This window comes from Brachyhypopomus gauderio, chromosome 12, assembly GCF_052324685.1.
Source record: "Brachyhypopomus gauderio isolate BG-103 chromosome 12, BGAUD_0.2, whole genome shotgun sequence".
Taxonomy (NCBI): domain Eukaryota; kingdom Metazoa; phylum Chordata; class Actinopteri; order Gymnotiformes; family Hypopomidae; genus Brachyhypopomus; species Brachyhypopomus gauderio.
In genome coordinates, this window is record NC_135222.1 from 5,472,398 (window position 1) to 5,495,193 (window position 22,796).

General features: G+C 47.5%; 1 protein-coding gene across 1 annotated transcript; it reads right to left on the minus strand.

Annotated features, from left to right (window-relative positions):
* Positions 1–127: 127 nt before the first annotated feature.
* frem1b (Fras1 related extracellular matrix 1b) lies at positions 128–21,792 on the minus strand. The gene is made up of 36 exons (XM_077024614.1): positions 21,395–21,792; positions 20,276–20,610; positions 19,687–19,781; positions 19,164–19,453; positions 18,306–18,505; positions 17,556–17,879; positions 17,156–17,264; positions 16,884–17,015; positions 15,076–15,420; positions 14,779–14,921; positions 14,385–14,581; positions 13,748–13,838; positions 13,490–13,657; positions 13,061–13,269; positions 12,795–12,888; positions 10,960–11,212; positions 10,407–10,601; positions 8,692–8,874; positions 8,406–8,602; positions 8,074–8,299; positions 7,394–7,538; positions 6,715–6,856; positions 6,427–6,622; positions 6,078–6,342; positions 4,311–4,719; positions 3,374–3,575; positions 3,142–3,286; positions 2,563–2,692; positions 2,379–2,451; positions 1,922–2,071; positions 1,559–1,833; positions 1,401–1,445; positions 1,060–1,224; positions 709–824; positions 522–607; positions 128–435 (listed from the first exon to the last, which is right to left on the minus strand). The coding sequence occupies exons 2-36, from the start codon at positions 20,507–20,509 to the stop codon at positions 218–220; spliced, it is 6,447 nt and encodes a 2,148-aa protein (XP_076880729.1). The 5' UTR covers positions 20,510–20,610; positions 21,395–21,792; the 3' UTR covers positions 128–217.
* Between the last annotated feature and the right edge of the window lie 1,004 nt (positions 21,793–22,796).

Genomic DNA, 22,796 nt, shown 5'->3' on the forward strand with positions numbered 1-22,796 from the left:
AATAAATACAAAAAAATGCATTACAGCAAATATATTATATAATATATATATATATTATATATTATATTAATATTATAATGATACAGGTTTAGCAGGTCTGCCAAAAGCATTCTAGACAAAACTTCAGTCACATTTAGTCAGTCAAGTTTATTTTATGTTTATAAGTTTAAAAGATGTGGCACAGGTTGGTGTCGAACACATTTATGGTCTCCCTTTTTTATTTGTTAACCTGTGTAGATGCTGAACATATATATCTATGTTGTGATTTGGCTGTACAGTTTTGGGGAATCCATATCTTTTGGTCCTGGGCCAACACGCATCTGTGAGAGGAGTTAGCAGGGACCTGCTGGTCTGGAGCTTGGTCCGTCTTGAGTCTGGAGAAGGTCGGCGATGTACCATCAGTCCAAGACCACTGGCCTGCAGCGCCCGAAAGTCCTGACCATACAGTGACTATGAGTGTCCGCACACAGGCAACAAAGCAATGGGCATTTCTTACAACACATAGCTATCCGTGTCCTCACCAATCCAGAACGGTTGTTTTCCCGCGAGCTTCCACAGCCACTTCATATGAGCCTTTGAACGAACGCTCGTCAAATGACCGTCGAGCCTAAATTTGCAGAAGCAGTGAATGAAAGTAACTGAATTTGCATATTCATAACGGTCTATATTGGATGCAAAGGAAAGGCGGTAGCGGTGTGATTAACATACTGTGTGCAGGCATGCTGCGCACTGCTCCAACTGGCCTCACCAGGGCTCAGGATGTAGCACCTCCGTCTGTAATGGCTCCACCCACCGAGACAGCCAACACCAACCGCCTTGGCAGACTGGTAATGAAAGGAGGGGAAAATGTACGTAATGAGATGAATGACGGAAACAGTTGTGGGTGTTGTATTTTTATTCTGCAGTTTTATTCCCTGGAACTTTGAAGAATTTGTCTTTCCGACAATCTTTCCGAGTTCTCCGACCTCCCCTTCCGCATTCCTGCGTACAGTCCTCTAACTGCAGCTGATTAACCAAGATCACGGTGTGCACCTGCACACAACAACAGGATCCCCCAACCTTGTGCTGCAGTACGGATGAACTGAAGCCTGCATCTCTCTGGGGAGTCTCTACTGGTCTGAGATCAGTGGGATGTCCAGCCCAGCTCCAGATGGGTGTGATCTCCAGCTCTGGGTGGACACGGGGTCTCTCCTCCTCCCGTCTCACTGCGGTCAGCCCATGGAACTAACAGCAGGACAAATAAAGTACAATTACCCCATCATAAACTGGGGTCTATAGTACCAACAGGTCTATAATACCAGAATTTCTGTAATAAGTTAAACTTACAAAAGTTTTAAAAGTAATGAAAGTAATGTGCTATTACAAAAACCTAATATTAGAAACCTCTTTAGATTACTCACTGTCCACACTTTCTCTTGATGTCTTCTTTCTTCTGGTGAAAAAACCTGAAAAGTTCAAAGAAAAAATATCTTCTCAAAGCAAGATAGAACGTAGCACCTTAAATAACTAGCCGGCAGCTATTAACAGCCATGCAGCCTGTGAGAAGAGAATGACGTACGTGTCCAGTGTTGCTCAGGAGTTTCGTCTGTCTCCTGCCTTGGCTGAGGAAGGGCTGGTCCAGAGCCTCGCCCTCATTGATGCGGAAGAACTGGGTATGATGGGGCGTGTCCCCCCTCTGTGGCTGCTTTTCCCAATCGATCTCTGTGTTTGGGTCTGGAGTGAACTCTTCTTCTAGTGGTGCTGGTGGTGGGGGCTGGTAGATGCTTGGAGATCGAAGGAGAGGAGGTTCCTTCTCATTGCCCTCAACCGCCAAATCCTCTTGGTCACACCTACCTGGTGGAGGACACTTCCATATGTAATGTAACCTAAGCTAAATAACTCGACTGTGTATGGTGGTTGTATTGGCGAAACTGGGGTTTACCATCTCGCGGATCCACAATCTCCACCGAGGCTCTGCGTCTCTGTCCCAAAACAGCATTCTTCTGGGCTTTCAGGACCACCTCCAGGTTCTCATGATTCTCCTCCAACCCGTCATCATTAAGGTAAATGTTCCAGAATTTTATACTTACTCCTGCAGTAGTTGGGAAGGATACAGACAGGGGGAAACAGAGACAATCAAAGAGCACATGAATGATGCACCACCCCTCCCACTGTTCCACAGACCACACAGCACTGGAAAATCACAAACCTTAACCTTCTGCATATAAACAATTACAACTACCTAATTGAAATATAAAATAAGAACATAAATATCAAGGATAAACATGTAGCCTATAATCCAAGCATGTGTAACTGTATCTGACGTCAAATAAAACGTTTCCTCACGGTACCCTAGTTGTTTGACATGTTAATCTATCGTGGTTAAAATGAAACATCACCTGGATCAAACTGGATCAGACTGGCAGAGCTGTGGGTGAAGTCCTTGCCTGCTTTGGCCGTGCCCTCTTCAGCCTGAGACAGAGAGGAGTTGGGCATTTCAGCTCCGATCACCTTCAGCGTTCCCTTCACCTGCAGCCTGACGCCACGGCCCCCTGCCTTTAACTTTACTGCTGGCAATATCACCTGTATGCCAACGTAGGCGGGGTCCCTGCTGTTCCCAGTGCGCGTCACCTGCACGGCAAGAGTTCCTGCGTTCTCGCAAACGCGGTAGCAGGAAGCCATCAGCTCCACACGAGACCACCTGAGTTCCATTCTGGGTTGGCAGACAAGAAGGAGAGAACACTCGTTCGCACTAAGACTGCAATGCGTAACAAGTCTATTTCAGACACATCGCCATGGAGTGACATCGCCTTGTGACAAATGACTAAACAAAGCGTTTGGCTTTGAATGATGTCCATTATGCTGTGGTGTGTAATAGTCGTACATAGTTTGCTATGACTATCATAATGCCAGTGTTACGTTAAATGAGCCAGTACAGAACTGTTTTTGTTGTGACTTGCCCATTTATGCAAATTGCACTGCTTTGTAATGCACAAATAATAGATAGATATTTGAGCAGACTACTGCAAATTATATTTAGTCTACTAGAACCTTAATATAACCTAAATATGTGCGTGAAATAGTGATGTGAACCCTGACCTGTAGAAGATGCTGAATAGTAACCTAAAATACATTGTAATTCGCACAAGTGCATTTACGTACACTTCTGGGAGCATGGTGTTTCCAGCTGGGTCTGACAGCCGGAACTCGAAGCTGTCTGCAGTCACCTCCATGTCTGAGGGAACGACGTACCGCAGTGCACGCTGGTCCACGTCCTTCTGGGTGAAGCGGCCTTTGACGTAGCCACCTGTGAACGTCAGAACGTTGTCGCCACACCTGAGGCTATGTCCACAGCTCTAATGCTTCCAGGGCAGCGATTCCACAGAAAACCCACCTGTGATGGCGTTCTCAAGGTATCCAAAGTGCGGCGCTCGTGTGATAATGAACTCCAGCTCTTGGACCGGACTGTCTGGGTCTGAAGCCTGCAGGTCTTTGGAGGTCAAGTAGATGACCTGTTTGTCTTCTTGTAGTGTCTCTACTGTGCTGGGGATTCCTTTGTTGACAAGGTTAGGTGGGGTCTTGTCTAAAACTTCTATCTGTAAATTTAATTGGTAAAAAAAAATGCTTCTGTAGTTGGCCACAAGAGGGAGGCATCTTGATGTTTTATGATCATAAAGCAGCCTCGTTCTACTTATGTTGAGCTAAAAGTGCATGTTAAAATATTAATGTAATGTTTAAAAAATGTAACGTTTTAAAATTACTGTTAGAAATAACACATAAGAGGACTATGGCAGTGAATTTATTGGAGGTAAGTGGAATAACTAGAGTATTAGGAGCATCTATTTGTAGTACTACTTGTTTCTGTGCCTGGCACAACATTTAGCAGGTAGAATGTAGATATTTCATTTCTAGTTACTACAGTCCCCATGCACTGAAAATATTGTTTAACTAGTTAACTACGGGACACTCAATGGGATATTAAAGTATGGTAGAGGTGTTCATATTTAAACAGCAAATCGTAATGACTGTCAATGTAACCCAGCTAAGAGTCTACATTTTACACACCGTAGGAGCATTAATTCGTAATTTTAATTAATAAATCTGAGTGGGACGGACCTAAGCAGTAATTCATCACCCCGATAAAAGTATGTTGTGCATTTCGTGACCCCAAGCAGGAAATTTTAAACCGGCCTTTTTGAAAGGGCTTCAAACGTTTGACCTGCTCATAGAACCGTGTAAAAGCCAAACAAAACCATGTGATGAAGAATAAATCTAATTGTGTGTTGATAGGAATCTAATCTGTTTTAATGGCAAACATGTCCTGTGGTTACCTGTATGGTGAACACCGCCGCCTGCTCCTTCAGCTGTCCCAATGACAGGTAGCCTCTGTTCGTCCCGTCAGAGGGCTGAAAGGTGAACCTGTCGATCTTTGCAGGGCTGTTCAGATGCTGGTAGGTCAGATGCATGTTGTCTACGTCTAACTGTGTGAAGTGCGTCAGGTGAAGCCCTTTTAGAGCCAGCCGACCAAACTGCGGCGGCTGGATCAGGGTGTAGACCAGGCTCTCCACAGCTGTGTCGGGATCGGTGAGTTTGAGGTGTTCAGGTGAGATGGTTCTCGTTGTGCCCTCCACTAGCTGAAGGCCTGCGTTGATGCTGAGAGTGGGTGGAATGCGGTCGGCGTGCTCCACCATGAAGATCAGCGAGCCGCCCCTGGACTTCACGCCGTTGCTGACATCAAAGCTGGAAAGGGGGTCAAAACAAGGACCGTCATGTGGACATTTAGCGAGATCTTCCAGTGCTTTTCAATCTATCAACATTATAAACAATGCTTGGGGGAAGATTCCTGTCTTAAAAGAGACGTGAGGTTTAGTTAAATCGATTCTTGCCATCTGCTATACCATTTGCTACGTTTTGTGCTCTTTGTGAGAATCGGAGGGTGCCCGATAAACACAGGGTACCGTGGCGTCACGCTAGGGCCACAACCGAGGGGCTGAATGGTGATGGAGTGAACGAGAGGCGCAGAATCCACACTCAACACTCTGCCAAGCTAGTCAACCCTCACCCAGCACGCGCGCACGCGCACCACCCCTGCGGGCTGTGCAGCTCGACGGCCGATTGTTGCCAGCCACGGTAAACAGCGCGTGCCTGTCACCTGGGCGCTGGTCGTTCCTTTTCATTCGGAGCCAAAGCAGAGAAACATCTGGCATCGCCATTGTCCCACATTTTTGCTCGGTAATTGTGCCCAGAGTTGCAGTCGTGGAGGCGATGCCAGCCCGAATTATTACTCTCCTAATAATGCCCATTCATCATCCGCCTGTCACAAGCGAGCAGAGGGAGGAACGGGGCCCCCCAAAAAACACCTTCTGCCTCTCCGCTTTCCTTCCCTCCCTCCCTCTGTCCCTCTCTCCCTTGGCCTTCGTCGGCTGCCCGTTTTGACACACAGGTGTTCACTCAGGTGTTTCCTGATCGAAGGCTCTGCTGTCACTAGCCGCCTGCCATAAGAGCAAATACAAGCTGTTCAGGAAAAGACACACACAAAAAATAATAATACATGTCCTGTGTGGTCCAGTTGCAGCAGTGACTCTGGCTGTCTGGGGTACAAGATCTTCAGTACTTGTGATGTTCAGAAGAATCAGTGCTTCTGCTGGTCGTAAATCTGGAAATCACAGTACAGTGATTCTGTGTTTATGGCATCTGCCCCCCCCCACCTGTTGAGACCTGCCCCAGCCAGGAGTGTCTGTCCCAGCTGCAGCATGAGGCGAAACCTGGCCAAGAGGGGGGGCACAGGTCAGGCAAACGCTGCCATCTCTGAAGTCTGACAGATAAGCTGTAAAAGGACATTAAGATTCTCCCCCTTTTGGCTCTTTTCTCTGCCAGTGGCCGAGAGAAGGCTCCGCCTCCTTCGAGACTACTCTGCCCCGTAATCTGAAAGGATTAAACTGCTTTTAATATCATGTATAATACCACATGTTTTGCTGTATATATGTGAACATGTACGGTGTTAAATTACCGATCACTACTGACTCTAGGTCAGTTCATTAGCTGTATGTGTAGTGCTTGCATTTAGTCATGCATGAGTCTTCAGACATGGGACTGACCTGAAGGAGTCGCGGTCAGCAAAGTGGCTGTTGTCGTGCGTGTAGCACACCCGTTGGGCCGCCACGTCCATCTGGGTGAAGGAATACAGAGGCACGCCGGGGAACTGGGCCATGTGCAGGTGTCCGCGCTCAGGTAGGACGGTCACGGTGTAGACGAGCTCATCGGGTCGGCTCCCGCTGTCCGCCGCCATCAGGACGTCTGTGGTCAGCACCACCCTCTCGCCTTCCATTATTGTGATGGGTTTCGTGCTTAGAGCGATGTTGCCTGTAGAATGTCAGTGGGTCAGTTCAAGGAACAGAGAGTATCGGGACGTGGTGTGTGTGGACACATGGACGGGCTTTTTCGTACCCTTCGGGACGGTGCGGACGGAGATGAAGAAACTCTGTGGGGGTGTCTGGTTGTCCGTATCGCTGAGGTAAAAGTGGAACCTGTCGTGGCCTTTGAACCCACTGAGCGTCGTGTGCTTGTACCACAGGCGGTTCAACTCCACGTCCTCCTGTGTGAAGTTCTGTCCCGCGTTTAGTTCGGCCCACGCGGCCTCGGTCTGCGCACAGCCACGCGGGATATGTTGGTACGTGTGGTCACAACCGTCATCGTCAGTGCACGTTACTCACGCTGCTTCATGACGGAGCTGACCTTGAGCTGCAGAAGGCCAAACCTGGGGCTTGCGTTGAGGACGTAGTAGACCTGGTCACTGGGGGTGTCGCGGTCCTCTGCCTCCAGGACCACACTGGAGATCACCCGTCTGCCGAGAGCATCCAGCTCCACACCTGCGTTCCTGTGTAAGAGGAAGAGTGGGGGGAGGGGAAATATAGCGGTGGCCCACGCCAAGCCTGCAAGCTCACGTCATTGCTAAATTAAAGCCGGATGCATTGTAGCCAGCTGCCTTTGGAGGGAAGAGAGAGAGAGCGCGCGAGCGGCCTATCGCTGCAGTCCGCACGGAGAGCGTGCTACGCCTGTGTGTGTGCTCAGTGTGCCTGTGTGCTGTGTGTACACCCTCTGCCAATTCACTAAGTCAAAAGTAAAAGAATAAATAAGCGATTAAAACAAGCCTCTTGATCTTTTGGGGGGGGGGGGGGGGGGGGGGGGAGGTAGAATAAAGCACCGGGATTTGGTGAAGGATGTCATTTGATTTCCAGCCACACGGGGTGCTGCAGCTTCCCCAGCCTCTCGAAGTCTTAGAAAAGGATCTGTCTGTTGTTAAACAACTCACCCTCCCTTACGTCCCCATGCGGTCTCCTCTGCTGAATTCCCACTCCCCTCCCCCTCCCGAGTCCGCCTTTCTGGCTTGGAATTTGTCCCAGGGCGTCCTTACTTGAGGAGCTGTGGCTTTTCATCGTTTACCGGTAGGACGTGGACCCACGCCGTCCCCAGGACAGTGTGCCTGCCATCTGTCAGCTGCAGGATGAAACTGTCCTGAAGGGTTTCCGTGTCATCATGCATATACGTGATCTCCATTCCTGTTGACCATGACAAGAGGGACAGTGTCAAGAAACGCTTGATTAAGAAGGGACACGGGACACGCACACGGATGAGTCCACTCGTCGAACCTCGGCTTTTACAGGTAGTAAAACATGGACAAACGTCTAAGAGGTCTTTCTAAATGACGGGGCAACTGCACTTCTGTGATGCTCTATCACTGTCTGGCAGGGCGGCCTACGTGATCACCAGGTGCGTGGTAGCTGGGAGCTAATTGCCCAGGAAGGGACTCTGAACATGCAGCAGAAGCACTGCAGGCTCTCCATGACCTCTGTCTCCTGCAACATCTGTTCAGGGAGCCTGGACCCCAGAGACAACAAGCCAGTGCCCTCTGCAATGCCCAGGGGCTGCCAGCCTGTGCTGCCGATGTCATGCTTACACACACACACACACACACATACACACACACACACACACTGAGCCCCCTCATGAGAGTGCTCTATGAGCAACCCCCACCCACCACCCCACAGAGCCAGGCAGGTCGGGGAGACTGCAGGCAGGTGGAGAGGATCTGACCTCGTCGTAGTTCCTGTACGGTGAAGGAGTGCACCGGCAGGCTCTTCCGCTGGAGCTCCACGTCCGTCCCCGTATCCCGACTCGTCTGAAGGCCATGCGTGCCGTCCAGCAGAGTCCCATGAGTGGGGGGCACCAGGACAGTAATGCTCAACGTGTCTGGTGGGGCGTCCAGGTCTACTGCATGGAGAATAGCAGGGCTCAGACCTTTCACTCCTCCTTCTGTGACCTTTGGCGACAGGGGAGCAGAAAGAGGAGTGAGTTTGTCGAAGTACGACTCGGTTCACTTTGTTCCGGAATGTCATCCAGAGGTCAAAGGCCCGTAAGTGACTGACCGTGAAGTTGTGGAGCTGCAGAGATGGGGCCTCATCGTTGGTGGGGTTGATGATGACGTAGAAAGACGCGGGCTCCGACTTGTGCACCCCGTCACTGACGCTAACGGTGAAGCGGTCAGCTATGGGCTCCACACCCTGGTGCACCGACTGGACGTAGTTGATGAATCCAGAACTCAGATGGAACTGGCTGAAAGAAACTTGATTCAGACAGCATCACTTAGTGGATGTCTGTGAGGGTGGGTCTCGGCGTTATTTGCAGGTCGGGTCCGGGGGTGTTGGCACTGACCCACTCTGATTCCGGCGTTGCTCTTCTCGAAGCCCGGAGACGGCAGCGTGTTCTCCAGAAAGCCGTGCTGCGGCTCGGTCTCCAGGTGGAAGGTCAACTGCTCGGGTTTGGTGTCCGGGTCCGTAGCTGCCAGCACTCCACCACACAGACACACAGTGGAGCCCTCATTCACCGCCACGTTTCCTAACAGGAAGAGACAACGTACACATGATTTAGTTCCTCAAGAATTCAGTAGCTGTCAGCCAGCCTGCATTTCTGTGATATTTTATGTTTTATGAGATATTTTTATGTTCCACACTACAGAGTTATTCCCTAGGAGTCTTTACTTTTGTTTATCAGTTGTTTTATCCTAACAGGGTTGCAATGATTTATTTCCTCTCACTCTACCTGATGCTACTTTTCTATCTCCCACACTCCTCACTCTCTTCATCCCACTATTTCTGTCTCTCCTTCTCACTCTCCGTACCCCAATGTGCCCCTGTCCCCCACTCTCTCTCTCTCTCTCTCTCTCTCTCTCTCTCTCTCTCTTTCTCTCTCTCTTTCTCTCTCTCCTTCTTTTTCGGCTCCTGGCCAGCCTGCTGCCACCTGGGTGCTGATAAAGCCATCATGCCCACGCTTACTGGCATCTGCTCCCATTTACTGCACTGATAAATAATGAATGGGGAGTGGGCACGGAGGAGGTGGCTGCATTCGAATCCAGCGCCTCAACCAGGGGGAGGGGGATTAATGACCAGCAGTTTGGGATAAAGGTGATAAAACCATCCTCCCTGAATGAGGCATGGGGTGGAGGGCTGGTGGGTGGGGGGGGGCAGACCGCCTCATTCTGCTGGCTTAATGCTCTTATGTCAGTCGTTCTTTATCCACTGTAAATTAATTAAACAATTGCGTTCCATCCCGCAGCGGTCCTGGTCTGGTGTGCGGTAGCGATCCTGGAGAATGTGCCCTCTTTTCTTTCCCAGGATTTGGAGAATTAGAGATCAGCGTCGGGACTGTATGGGAGGGAGGAGCCTTGGCAGCAGGAGACGCGGCATGGACGGCTTTGGGCCCGAGTCGTCTTTTTAAAAACGTTCTATTGTCTCCTCCTCTGCCTCATTGTCCAGCCGAACCCGCGGGGGCTTGCGGGGACTCGGCGCCAACTGCTGTTTCGCACCGCACTCCGGCGGTAATCCCAGTCACACGAAACCAGCTCCTCAACCCCTGAATGGCCCCGCAGCAGGCATGCTGGGAAATCACACAGGCGTTCGAATCAACGCCCAGTCACTCTCCTCCTTCTTGTCATTGTCTGAGAGTAGCCACTGTTTTCTATTGATGATTACAAGGATGCTTGTTTTGTCAGTCTGGGGAGGTTAGAGAAAATCCCAGCTGCGACTCGAACCTTCGACCGTACGGAGACACGTCACTATCTTAACATTCCATACAGACTGGAGCAGCCAGGGATTAAGTAGTCCATCACCTACTGTTACAGTTTAAATGCAGAACATGCCAAGGTCCGGAAATCTCTGGTTGTATTGTTTTAATCCTTAAATAAAGGTTTTCATTAATGTGAATGAATTAGATATCAACCAAAGACCTGGAAGAATTATCAACATAATTGAGAAATCTGTATTGTCCTGTAGTCACCAAGTAATGGTCTAGATGTGAAACATGTGGCATGTCCACCAAAGAGCTAGCCCAGCTTTTCTGTAAATAACTGCTGGTCTTTAGAAGTTGTTTACCTGTTGTTATGGACGGTGGCTGATTGTTGACAGGGAGAATAGTGACGTTGAGATCATAGACAGGAAGTGTTCCATGTAGAGGGACCGGCGGTGGGAGAGAATCTTCCTGACAGCAACCATCTATTGCCCCGCCCTCTCCATCTGATACTATGAGGGTAACAATGTCTGACACAGGGTCTTGGCCAATCTCACCTCCTGCATACAGAGAAACAGCCAATGGGGAAACAGCAAATATCTGTGTTTACAGACATGAATCTCACTTCCAACAATAGGAAGCATTTGCTTGTGGGAAAACAAACATTAGAATAACCAATATCAGCATTCATAGACAACACCTGCTACATGTCCCATGGGGCAATACTGGCCCTTATATACATGAATAAATTGAAAATTGAAATAATGCATTTTCTTGCACAAACATGTTGGTACATTCCAGTAAGACAGTGTACCAACAATAAACTTTAACTGACCAATAAGTGAAGAGATTCTTGCTGAAAGTGATCACGTGCTGAATGCGGTGCAGTTATGGTCAGATGCCCCGCCCTCCCCTCACCTGTGTGCAGGTAGGAGATGAGGCCGTGGAGCACATCGAGCTGTGTGAACTTCTCCACGGTGAATCGGTTCTTCTGCAGAGTGCCGCGCATGGGTGTCCGTGCCAGCATGTAGGTTAACCGCGCGTCGTCGCTGTCAACGTCTGTGGCGAACAGGTGCTCGGCAGTGATGTACACATGGCCTCCTTCATCGCAGGACAGTCCCGCACGCAGGCCTGAACCCAGCTGCGGGGGCTCGTCGTTCACCGGGATGACCTAAATGCGGGATCGAGAGAGACGGACAGGACCAAACCATGGCTGGAGTTAGCACAGCTTAGCCTAGGTCAGGGGTCGGCAACCCGCGGCTCTAGAGCCGCATGCGGCTCTTTGGCGCTGCCCTAGCGGCTCCCTGGAGCTTTTTCAAAAATGTTTGAAAATGTAAAAAGATGAGGGAGAGAAATATATTTTTTGTTTTAATATAGTTTTTGTAGGAGACAAACATGACACCAACATTCCTAACGTTTTCCAATGCTGTAAGAATGTGTAGAATAAATGAAACTAAATTTCAACGAAGATTTGTGTCTAGCCTGCGACGCACGTTTCTATTAGCAGGGCGAGATGAGGCAGGTGGCTGTTGTAAACACACCGGCGGCGAGCTTGAAGACGTCACTCGCCAGAAAGCTCAACTTGGCCAAAGCCACAAATGGAGCGAAATTGAAAGCCTCCCAACACCCGAGAAACTTGTCTATGACACATGAATGCTCTTCCTGACAATTATAGGAACATGAAGACATGCATTTGGGGTATTATCCATCTTTGGATCAACATACCTGTGCGAACAGATATTTTCAAACATGAACTACATCAAATCAAAATATCGCACCCGCCTCACAGATGAGAGTTTGCAGTCCTGCGTCAAGATTAAAGTTACATCTTACATGCCCGATGTTGAGAAGCTGACCAGTGATGTCCGAAAACAGAAGTCACATTAAACGGGTTGTTTAGTGCCCAAATAGCCTAAGGGGCATGTTATGCACGTTCCATTTTGTTGTTTTGTCGAATCGTAAAAATAAAAATGACATCAAAAATCAGATTTATTTATCAGGGTTGCCAACTCTCACTATTGAGCGTGAGACACACGCATTTGACCGTCTTCACACGCTCACACGCCACACAACCGATTTCTCGTTAGTTTATTTACCTATGTAGTTTATTTACCTCTGATCCACATCTACGATTCATTGAGTTACTAGTTCGCTCTGGCGCCAACCACTGGATATCGATCGATCGCGATATAATACTTAATTTGTGTCCATTATACACCCCGCTCGGTAACAATTTATGTTCGCCACCCCCTCCAGGTTCAAATCTCACTCCAAGTGATCTTGAAAAGTTGGCAACCCTGATTTATTGAATTTCTTTAATTTCATCAAATCAATGAAACATAATTCATTAATATTGCAATGAAGTTAAACTTGAGGCGGCATCCTACAACAGAGCAGTCACGTGGTGCGTCGTTCTCTACAGAACACACTGCAGGGAGAATAAACATTTAATCATGAATGCTCATTACGTATTTGTAGCTAACTTATTCATTTTGATGGTAGGCTAATATAGATACATACAGCATGTGTTGCCTTCATTATAAGGCTTATATAAGGCTTTTAAATTTTGCGGCTCCAGACACATTTGTTTTTTGTTTTTTTGGTCCAATATGGCTCTTTCAACATTTTGGGTTGCCGACCCCTGGCCTAGGTGGTGGGGTTTCCATCTGTAACGCTTTTGCTTTTCACCAATGTTCAAGTTCCTCTTTGTCTGAACTTCTTTTAGATCTCCAATCTGTTGACTTCTCACTCACCTGGACATGCAGTTCACCCAGAGCAGAGTTAATTCCATCTGTGATCATGAGACCTACACTGTCCTTCACAGTTTCAGAGTCATCATGTATGTATCTATCAAAACAAAGATGCCAGTGTCTGTCAGTTACAACATGAGAATCTTCACAGCAACATCTGCACAGGATCTGAGATGGTGTGTGGAGGTGTGCGCGTTCACTCCTGTAGCTCACTCATGTAGCTCACTCCTGTTTCCATCTCTTGTATTGCCACCTCGATGGAGTCTTACCTCACTTTTAGTGCTTTCAGATCCTGCAGGAGGAAGCTGTCCCCCTGGAACAACGGCGCCCCCTGCAGCTCCAACCGCCCATGGCGGGGTTGCGTCTGCACCTGCACCCTGAGCTTCTCCTCAGGGCTATCGGCATCTCGCACCAGCAGGTGCTCCTCCATCAGGAAGCTCCCCCCACCTTCCTCCACCCTTAGCAGGTTGGTGAACATCTGCAAGCCAGTAGAACGGATACAGACTTGAAAAATGCTGTGTGCAGTATTATTTGTTTGCAATTAATTAAATTATTAATTAATATAGTTTACAATAAAGTTTACAGAATCTCTGGCCTATATTACCAGATAAAAGGAGATAAAATAAACAACATTCACTAACATTAATATTTATGTAGTCTATTCAGTGCAGTGCAGGGATTTAGGACACTTATATTACCTCAGGAGTTTGATTATCCACTGGTATGACTGTTATGTTGAATACGAGCCCAGTGATAGCGCCGCCCTGCTGGTCACTTACAGAAAAGATAAACTGCGCAAAGAGTGGCTCAGGACCAATGTCCTCTACGGGGGGCATGTAGCCGACCTTGTGGTGAGTGACCGCATGCTGATAAAAAAAATAAAAAGTTGAATGTTCCAGAGACCAGCAGTACCAAAGGCTTAGTAAGGGCTCAAAACCCAACCCTGCCTGTCATACCTGAGTAAAAGATTTGAGCACTGGAACCATGGCATCTTTCTTCATGGACTTTGTAGTTTCTGTGTAGAATAGTCTGCCTGCATCTGGTAGCCTGAAGAAGAAGAACATATGTGTTTTTGAGGAGCTAGAATTGCACTTGGCATACTTTCAAAACCAAAAAACATAAGTTAAGAACTGACAAAAACACGGGACTCACTCAAACACCCGAGGCCTTCTAAACTTAGCGCTAACAACTTTTTTCTTTAGCACCTAGCATCTTGCTTAGACACCTAGCAGTTATTAAGTACTGTATGTCAAGAAATACAAATGTACTGTGCTATATTTTCCTTATATACTTCAAACAGCTTCATACTGATCTACAATACAGACCAACTACACTTTAAACAGTTCTATGCTGACCTGTTTTACTTTATAAACCTATACTGACCTACTGTCATACATAATGTGTTGTTGTTATCAGAGTGCTAATATTTTCTTTCCAGCACCTTAACAAATTAGTCTTACTCCTTGCCATTCTTAATCAGGTAGGCCTAAATAATCTATTACACATTCCCTAAGCAGTGTATCTTAAATATTATTCATGAGAAATGTTTCATGAATAAAAACACATATGGGTTGTTTTTCACACAGCACATACCCAGCCTGGAGTGGGCTGAAACAGGGCTGGGTGATGGTGTACATGAGGTCAGTGTCTGGGAGCTCAGGAGCTCGGAAGTGAAGGTGACTCTGTGTGATGTAAACGACCTCTGTCTCTTTCACCGTGATGGAGCGGACCGTGCCAGAGACCTCCACTGGCATCTGGTCCTTTACTGGGAACACATGGACCACCACCGTCTGTGAGTTAAGCAGCAAGGAGAGAAAAACGTTGGTAATCAGGATCTATAACTGATCTACAACTTTTCAAGTACACATTATTATATTAAACAAAATTGATGCAGATATAATGATGCAAACTGCAGTCCTCTAACTGTATATTGTTGAATTAACTTGTCAATTGTTAATACATGTATCATGTAGCACAGTTCTCTCACGTGTTTGTGGGATAGATTTGGAGGTTCGTGGATGTCAGAGAGGATGAATTCAAATGAGTCTTCAAATATCTCCTCTCCTGCGTGTCTGTAGTAGACCAGTCCCTGAAACAAGTCTTTCTGCAGAAAGGACTCCACTGGAACCCCTGCGAAGTTTAGCACAGATGGACGGGTCACCTATCTTCTTTGCACTTTTTTGTGACTTAATGACATCTACAAAGTTTGTTACTGACCTGAATTCAAGAATGTCATGAAAGCTTTGAGCTAGTCGCTAATGTGAATATTAGTCGTACTGCAGACCTGGATCATGTGATGAGGTCTTTCTGACCAGGTGTCCTGCCCGGGGAAAGCTGACAAGCTGGTACTGAATGTAGTCATCGCTGGAGTCCAGGTCGGATGCTAGCAGCATGTACTCCTCCACCTGCACGACTCCGCCCTCCTGCACCTCAAGAGCCACGTTATTGATGAGGAAGGGAGGCGTGTCGTCTTTGGGGAGGATGTAGATGGGGAACTTGTGGCGGATGCTGTTGCGGCCGTCCGTGATGCGGAACACAACGTGGTCCCGGGTGGTGTCGCTGTCCGAGTGATGATACACCACGGCACCTTCACGGAGGTCCTTCACCTTGAACATGAAGCCCTTTCCACCTGGACAGCAGCAAACAAAATGAGGTTTGGTCACTCGGTAGGCCACTCTCAGCGGTATTCATGTATGTGATGATGTGACACTCTCATTTTCTTAAATTGATTTTGTAAGTGCCACTTAGACATTTGTAAAATTATGCATTTCAGGTCAAAGGTAGTCTGAGTAGCTTTTTCATCAAATGTTTTCTATCATGGTTTTCCTCACTGCTGGACATGAATGTGAAAATATAACAAGTTCTGCTTCTGCCTGAAGGCCCATGCCCTCACTCTGGATTGCCTTCGTTGCAGGAAAACATAAAAGAAAGATGGCGTCTTTCCCAGGCAATGGCTCCTACCCACAGAGACATGTCGCGGTTGCCAGGGAGACAGGAGGGCAAGGTCACCAGACACATTGAGCGATGACTGGTTGCACAGCAAACCTAATTAGCAACTTTATCAAGGGGGATATGCTTACAAATCCAGTGGAGAAACAACTTAGTAATTGGGCCCAAAGGTGGTTTTGGGCATGGGGCCCAAAAGAGCCCTGAAAAAAACAACCCTGCTCTGTGTTTATGTCTGACACCGAGGACGAAGCGCGGAGACAGTGGAGGCAGCGATCCATTTGGTTAGCGGCGCTGGACCGGCCGAGTAGTGACTATCCCCTTGGTTGGAGAGCCCTAGTCAGAGTACTGAGTGCCCCTCAAGGCCCTCCAGAGAGGGTGCTCTGTGCTGGGCTCCTATGGGCCTGGACAAAGATAAGCAAACAGGTGCTTTTGAGTAGAGGCACCAGATGGACTAGGGACTCAAACTTTTGAAGCAGTTTTGACACAACACACACTATGTGACGATAGAGTATACAACTTTTACTGCTGCTGTCTCTTCTCTGTACTGCCTTCATGACCGCTATAGGAGAGATTCTGCTCTGTTCTGTTCTATTCTATTCTAAGCTAACGGGGCTGACTGTGAAATGATGTCATGCCGTACATCTGGCCCCTGTGCACTGTGGCATGAAATGGAGTGTGTCTTCACCATTTGCTTGATCCAAGCTCTGCAACCAAAGCAGGGGCCGTCCCCGCCACCCGCCGGAGTGGAAAGATAGACGCTGGGACGCTGGGACGCTGAAGACATCTTTGCACAGAAGGCCTCTGGCAAAGCATCACCGGTGCATTTTACACCTGATTAGTGAACTCACGCAGTCCACCTCACGCATGCTAGCTGAGACGTGCGCATCAGAGGCAGTGATCATGCGGGGCAGAGGCACAGCAGGGGCTCCGCTCGCCTCACGAGGTTTAGCAGAACTGGAAAATCACGAGGTTGTCGTGACGGCATGTTTACGCCCCCCCCCCCCCCCCCCAGGCTTCGATATGGATTAGAATCTGTGATGGGAAATATCACGTTCCTTCTGTCTGCTTCTGTAATGACTTCTGTAGCGAACTGGTACAAGGTCCGTGAAATCTGTTTTGTGGCACCGAATGTGACTGTCACACCTCGAACGCTCAGTCGTCCGTGTAGAGGACCGTCCACAGCCACCAGAGTCACAGCGTCTATGTTGTCATTGTCAACAATCTGGAGGTTCTCCCATGTTATTGGTCTGGACTGACCCTCCAATAGATCCAGCCCTTTACAAAAAGCAAAACAAAACACATTGTAATTATTCGAATTGTCAATAATATAAAATATGGAACAATACTCAGGTTTTACTTCACAGAAACAAAAGTTAACAGAACCCTCCTGACAGCTGAGGAGTCCGTTTCTATACCAAGATTCCAGGAGACTCGTGGGCTGGTTGTCTCTGCTGTGCGGATGGATATGTGAACCGTAACGGGTGGACTAGCTGCAAAGAAGCTGTCAATAACCTGGAACTCAAACTGTGAAGCAACAAAATATAACTGAACATTAATGACCTTCTACTGTACAAAAGAACAATACCATTTTTGAGAGAAATATGATGTTTATTAGGGATAATAAAGTATAAGTTATTTCTTATTATTTCAGAGAATTTCTCTTTGATGTTAATACATCTGTTTTTTTTCCTCTCTGGAGCGAATATGACTCACTTTGTGAATCCTGGATCACTGCAGCCAGATCTGGCTTTGAACACATGGCACCGCAGGCCCGGTGTGAGCACAGAAGAACATACACACTTGGCTTCTGCTCACCTCGTAGTTCCTTCTGCTGCTGTGACTGCTGTTGGGTGGCTGGTACGCGATCCTCATCTCGTTCAGGTCCGGCCAGGAGAACGAGGACACGGCCTTGGTGTGGTCGTCCAGGTGGGTGATGTAGCCCTCCTCCGGTGGCCTGGTGATGTTGAAGACCAGCTGGGCGAGGGGGCTCTCTTCGTCCGTGGCGTCCAGCGCAGCCGTGGTCACAGGGGTCAGGATGAACTGGTCTACTTCCAGGACGAGCGTGGACATGAAGGCGGGGCTGGGGGGCTGGTTCGGCATGGCACCGTGGATCAGCACCGGGAGCCAGACACTCTCTGCCTGAACACCGATCAGGACGCAGACAATCACCAGAAAGCACAGGCCAGGGTCATCAGTGTACACAAAACAGACAGCCTCACATACAGTTTGTAAAAATGTATATACATGTTAACATACAAATATATAATTTGGAAAAAAATTTAATTAATGTATTTAATTATTAGTAAAATTATTTAGTGTTTGCCATCCCATTCCTCAGGGTTACTACACGGTTAATTTTATTTCTGCTGTGTTCCAGGTGTACCAGGTGTTCAGTGCTCTTTATGGTTTAGTTCAGGTGTTTTGGGAGTTGAGATTGAGGAAGACTGTGGGACCATCTGTGGGAGCGTCTGGGATACCCCGTTATAATTGGTTAATACTGTAACGCAGCGTATGAATTTGCGGTTGCAAACAGGACAGGACAGCTGCTGTCAGGCGGTCTCTTACCTCCAGCAGGGCACGAGTGCTCTGGTCCCTCAGCTCCACTCGGACTGGCACGTAATCGATTTCTGCCGAAGGTGGCCGGAGATGCTGGTACTTCAGACCTGAGGTGAGGAACTCGCTGCAACTGGTCTTCAGGAAGCCCACCTCCCTCGTGTTATAGACACAGGCCTTATTTCCAGGGCAAGAAAGGGCAGTTTGTCGACCTTTATAAGATAAAAACTATATAAGCCAGCATATCTACATATATGTACTATGACCAGTATCACCAAATGGCGGACCGCGGTCCGGATCCGGACCCGAACGCCGTCCTGTCCGGACCCAATCACATTCCTGATTAACTGGATACGGACCCAAATGCCAAAAAAATTTTAACGGGAGACTATATTTTAAACCGGAGAATTTATTTTCAGACGAGTGTTACGTTCACCACCCATTTGAGTGTTACGTTCGCCCCCCCCCCCCCCGCTCAACAACTTTCGTTGGCCTGAGGTCTGAGCTATCTGCCAAAAATGGACCGCGGAAAGATTTAATTGATTACCCCTGTACTATGACATTGTCGGCACAAACAGTATTTTATTGATGTTTCATAGCATGATCAGGCAAATTACTTCATGGAGAAACATTTTTACATATGTAGTTACTTTCTTCACACTATAGGCCTACATATAACTATTAATTGCTCCACACTTTTAAAATAAACATGATTGTGCTTTAAAGAGACATCCGATTAAATGACGAATTAACAATAGTACATTGTTAAGCAGCATTTAACCACTTAAGTGAAAAAATTACTTTAGTACAGGTTAGAATATGATTAAAAGCAGTTCTCTTCCTTCACACATAAGGTCACCAGTGCATCACCTTTCCTTGGCCCAGAGGCAGACTCAGACACCTGGTCTCTCTGGGCAGGGTCCTCTGTGACCACCTGACCCAGCGCAGGGACGCTGATCTCAGAGCCGAGCAGGCGAACGCTGCAGGTCACGTCGTGGCGCGTTCGGAAGGTCAGCACGGTGCTGTCGATGGCGTTGGAGAGGCCGTAGAACTCAGGAACCACCAGAGCATCACTGCCAAACTCCACCAGGCTCCTCCGGGGTGCCACCACCACCACCTTCAGCACAAACGCCTCAGTGAACGTCTCAGAATCTGTGAACCTAGCACGGCGCAAACAGAGAAGATGTGAACGCCATTCTAAGATACAGAATCAGCATTGTATGTTCATTTAAAACAATGTTACGTCGTTGTACTTAAACGATACACAAGTAAATTGTACAATGAGAAGTTGTACTGATTGCTTTACAGGGGTGAGGATGAACGTGAAATAAATATCTACGGTGAAATTCCTCTACAGTGAAATTTCCCTGTTGTGAGATTCCTGTCGGTGTACCTGTAGACTCTCAGCATGACGGTGTCTTCATCCAGTAAAGGACTGCCATTATGGACATATTTTACCTCATCAGGGAGGAAGTTGCAATCAAATACCTGTGACAGGGGTCAATAGAAAGATTTACTCTGTATGCACCATACCAGATTTACCAAAGCTTTAACTACATAATTTCCTTATTTTATTTATTCATTTACTGTATTTATTTATTTAGCAATTTCAGTTTCCAAGCTCTAGAGCTTAGAGCTCACACAAATTGCAAATTGAGCGCAATGTTGAGCTCACACAAATTGTCCTTAATCGGTTAATCGCCCACTGGAGACTTATCTGACATTATCCCCTCTGTTCCTGGTGGAGATCTACTGTCCTGTTCCCTGTTCCGGGACAGAGCCCTTCCAAGATATACAGTATACCTTGTATACCCTCCTTGCCAAGTTTAATTCCAGCCCTGTCTAATCCACATGCTGCCTCAGAGTCTGACTGGGACGGAGGATTCAAAGGTTGAGTCCTCCATAGTGAACACCGTAGTGCTGTGCGGTGTGACTCTCTAACTGACTGCTGATACAGGCTGAAAGAGGACATGACTTTTTACCTGTGGGGTCAGCTTGCCCACCCTCTGTGTCACAGGCTCACTGAGCAACACCTCCACTTTGCAGGCCTCTGAGGTCGCGTCTGTGTGGAACTGAAGCTCTCGTGTGGTCACCGTTACACTCTGACCTCTGATCACTTGCAGACCAGAGTTCAACTTCAGCACACTCTCTGCCTGGCCAAGAGACAGCATGTAGCTCAAGGCAACGAGTGTCCATGTGAGGACCACCATCCCCATCTGTTCAGATACTTCTCCAAACACGAATCGCGTTGTTGTCCTAGATCCGTTCTCCGTAGAAAGCAGTCAGGAACTCATTTCCAACTGCGTCTTGCCGGAACCTAGGAAAAGAATGTGGTTAAAATGAAAATGTTCCTCTGCGGTGAGTTAAAAGTTGGCCTTGGGTTGGACTGTGTGACTTTAAAAGATTTTCCTCTCTGCTTCACCACAGCACATGGCCCTGTGGGAAGGGAAGAGTTAACCCTCATAAACCAGTGGATCAGGGCTGAGAGCTGATTCACAGGGGAGATCAAAGTGACACTGGAACCTGCAGACAGGCGGCCAGACGGTTCCGATTCTGACACACACCGGTCGTGTTGCCGGTCTGAGCAACACGTCTCTGCGTGCGACCACAGAGAAGACGAAGGAGAACTTACCGGATACAGCAGCTGTACCTGCTTCTAACAAGTGACTCAAGGTAAATCAAAAACATTCTTCCTGCCTTGTGATGATCATACCTTGCTAAAACACATTAGTAATGCTTTAATGCTTGGTAGGGGTGAAAACAGACAGCCATCATGACAGACAAAACTGAAAGAGTTTTAGCATTTGTCTTTCTTTCAAATTATTTTAATTATCTGTTGAAATATTTTGGAAAGATCTTGTGTGTTAAACCAACATTCAACACCCATTGCACTTAAACAACATGTAGTTCTGAATTATAGATGGAGGCTCAAAACTTCAGTCAAACGAAATTGCATTTCAGCCAGTAGTGTTATCTCTGCATTACAAGATTCAGGATTTGTGCTCTCTCTCTGGGGTCAAGATCTATGATCTTGTAGTCTCATGCTTTTATGAGTTAGAAACACAAAGGTCAGACAGGAGTGGTAGGTGGTATTTACATACCTGCTTCAGCTGAACCTGGTCTTCTGGCCTTCTCTACTGAGATGTTGTAGAAAACCCTAGTGAAAGAAGAATCTTATCAGGCCTTTTTGAAAAGGGGATCTGTGATCAGGCACTCCTCTGCAGTAAGGGGCCAACGTGACTCATCACAAAAGAAAACAAACAGAGAGGGATAGAGAGAGAAAGAGGAGAAGAACAACAGAATAAAGGCTATCACGACTGTTGAAGACTGCCCCCCTGTCAGGGCTTAACGTAGCACCATATAGCAGAAAGAAAGAGAGGGGGAAAGAGAGAGAGACAGAGAGAGGGAGAGAGAGACAGGGAGAGGAACAAGGAGAGAGAGGGAGAAAAGGGGAGAGAGTATGAGAGAGTTCAGGAGAAGTTAGTCCTCCAAACACAGGAAACGCGCAGAGCAGTTCCAAGAGTTTTTACCCCTCTTTTGCTGCCGTGCTCTCACAAACCCAGATGTTGTTATTCCCTGAAGTGAGCATGCCACAGAGCCCACTGTTTCCACAGGCAGGGAGTGAGGGAAGGTGGGGGGGACAGACAGGGAAAATGGTAAAAACAAATTTAAAATTTAAAAAAAATTTAAAGTTTTTTTGTAAAGTCACTAGGAAAAAGATCAATGACACCTAATAGTGAATGGTGTGATTTTCAGGGCTGATGAGCAGATGTGTTTGCTGAGCTCCGGGGTCTTTGATGTTATACGGCATTCGGGGTTTCCTGGGAGGAAACGGCTGCGTAGTGGGGGAGGGGGGATAAAAAGAGTGGACTTTAACACAAAGAGCTATAACACACACACACACACACACATTCACTTAAACACACAAACGTACACAATGCCTCTAACAGGTACACAAATACTCTTTTCCAACTCACAGATGCGCTCATACACACTCTGCCCAGACAAACAACACACTTAAGCACAGACTCTCCCCATTACACGTCCACAGGCAACACATCCCCTCCCCCCTTAAACAGACAGACAGACAGACAGACACACACAGAGTACCTTCCTTTCACCCTAGGTTGACCCGTGAGACAAAGGCACAATCTAGCTGAGTGAGGCCTGAGAAAGTGGATTCTTTCACGCTGTCTGCTCTGCCTTCCCCTGCATGGACAATTCAGTGTAGCTTCACATTTGTTGGATTTCACTTTTATGGTCTAAGTGAGACTGCATCTGAGTCTATCAATACCACATTCAGGACTCTCCATCTAAAGTACATTATGTTGTAAACGAAACACAAATATCTCCATCATATAGTAATGATTAGAGTTATTTACGTCACACTGTAGAGGGGTCTGGAATTAGAGGTTAGCAGTGGTAAGACCTGTTGAAGATCCTCCATGAGACGTGACAGCATGTACGCGACCCGCAGACCGATGCGTGTTTGTGTTCTTTGTC

What these genes read in the sequence shown, in the direction of transcription:
- frem1b (XM_077024614.1), bottom strand. Translation starts at nt 20,509, where the DNA reads ATGGGGATGGTGGTCCTCACATGGACACTCGTTGCCTTGAGCTACATG. An exon ending in TGCAGCTCCACAACTTCACG is followed by an intron (nt 8,300 to 8,405) that starts GTCAGTCACTTA and finishes CTGTCGCCAAAG; the next exon opens with GTCACAGAAGGAGGAGTGAA. An exon ending in CGGCGGTGTTCACCATACAG is followed by an intron (nt 3,576 to 4,310) that starts GTAACCACAGGA and finishes TTAAATTTACAG; the next exon opens with ATAGAAGTTTTAGACAAGAC.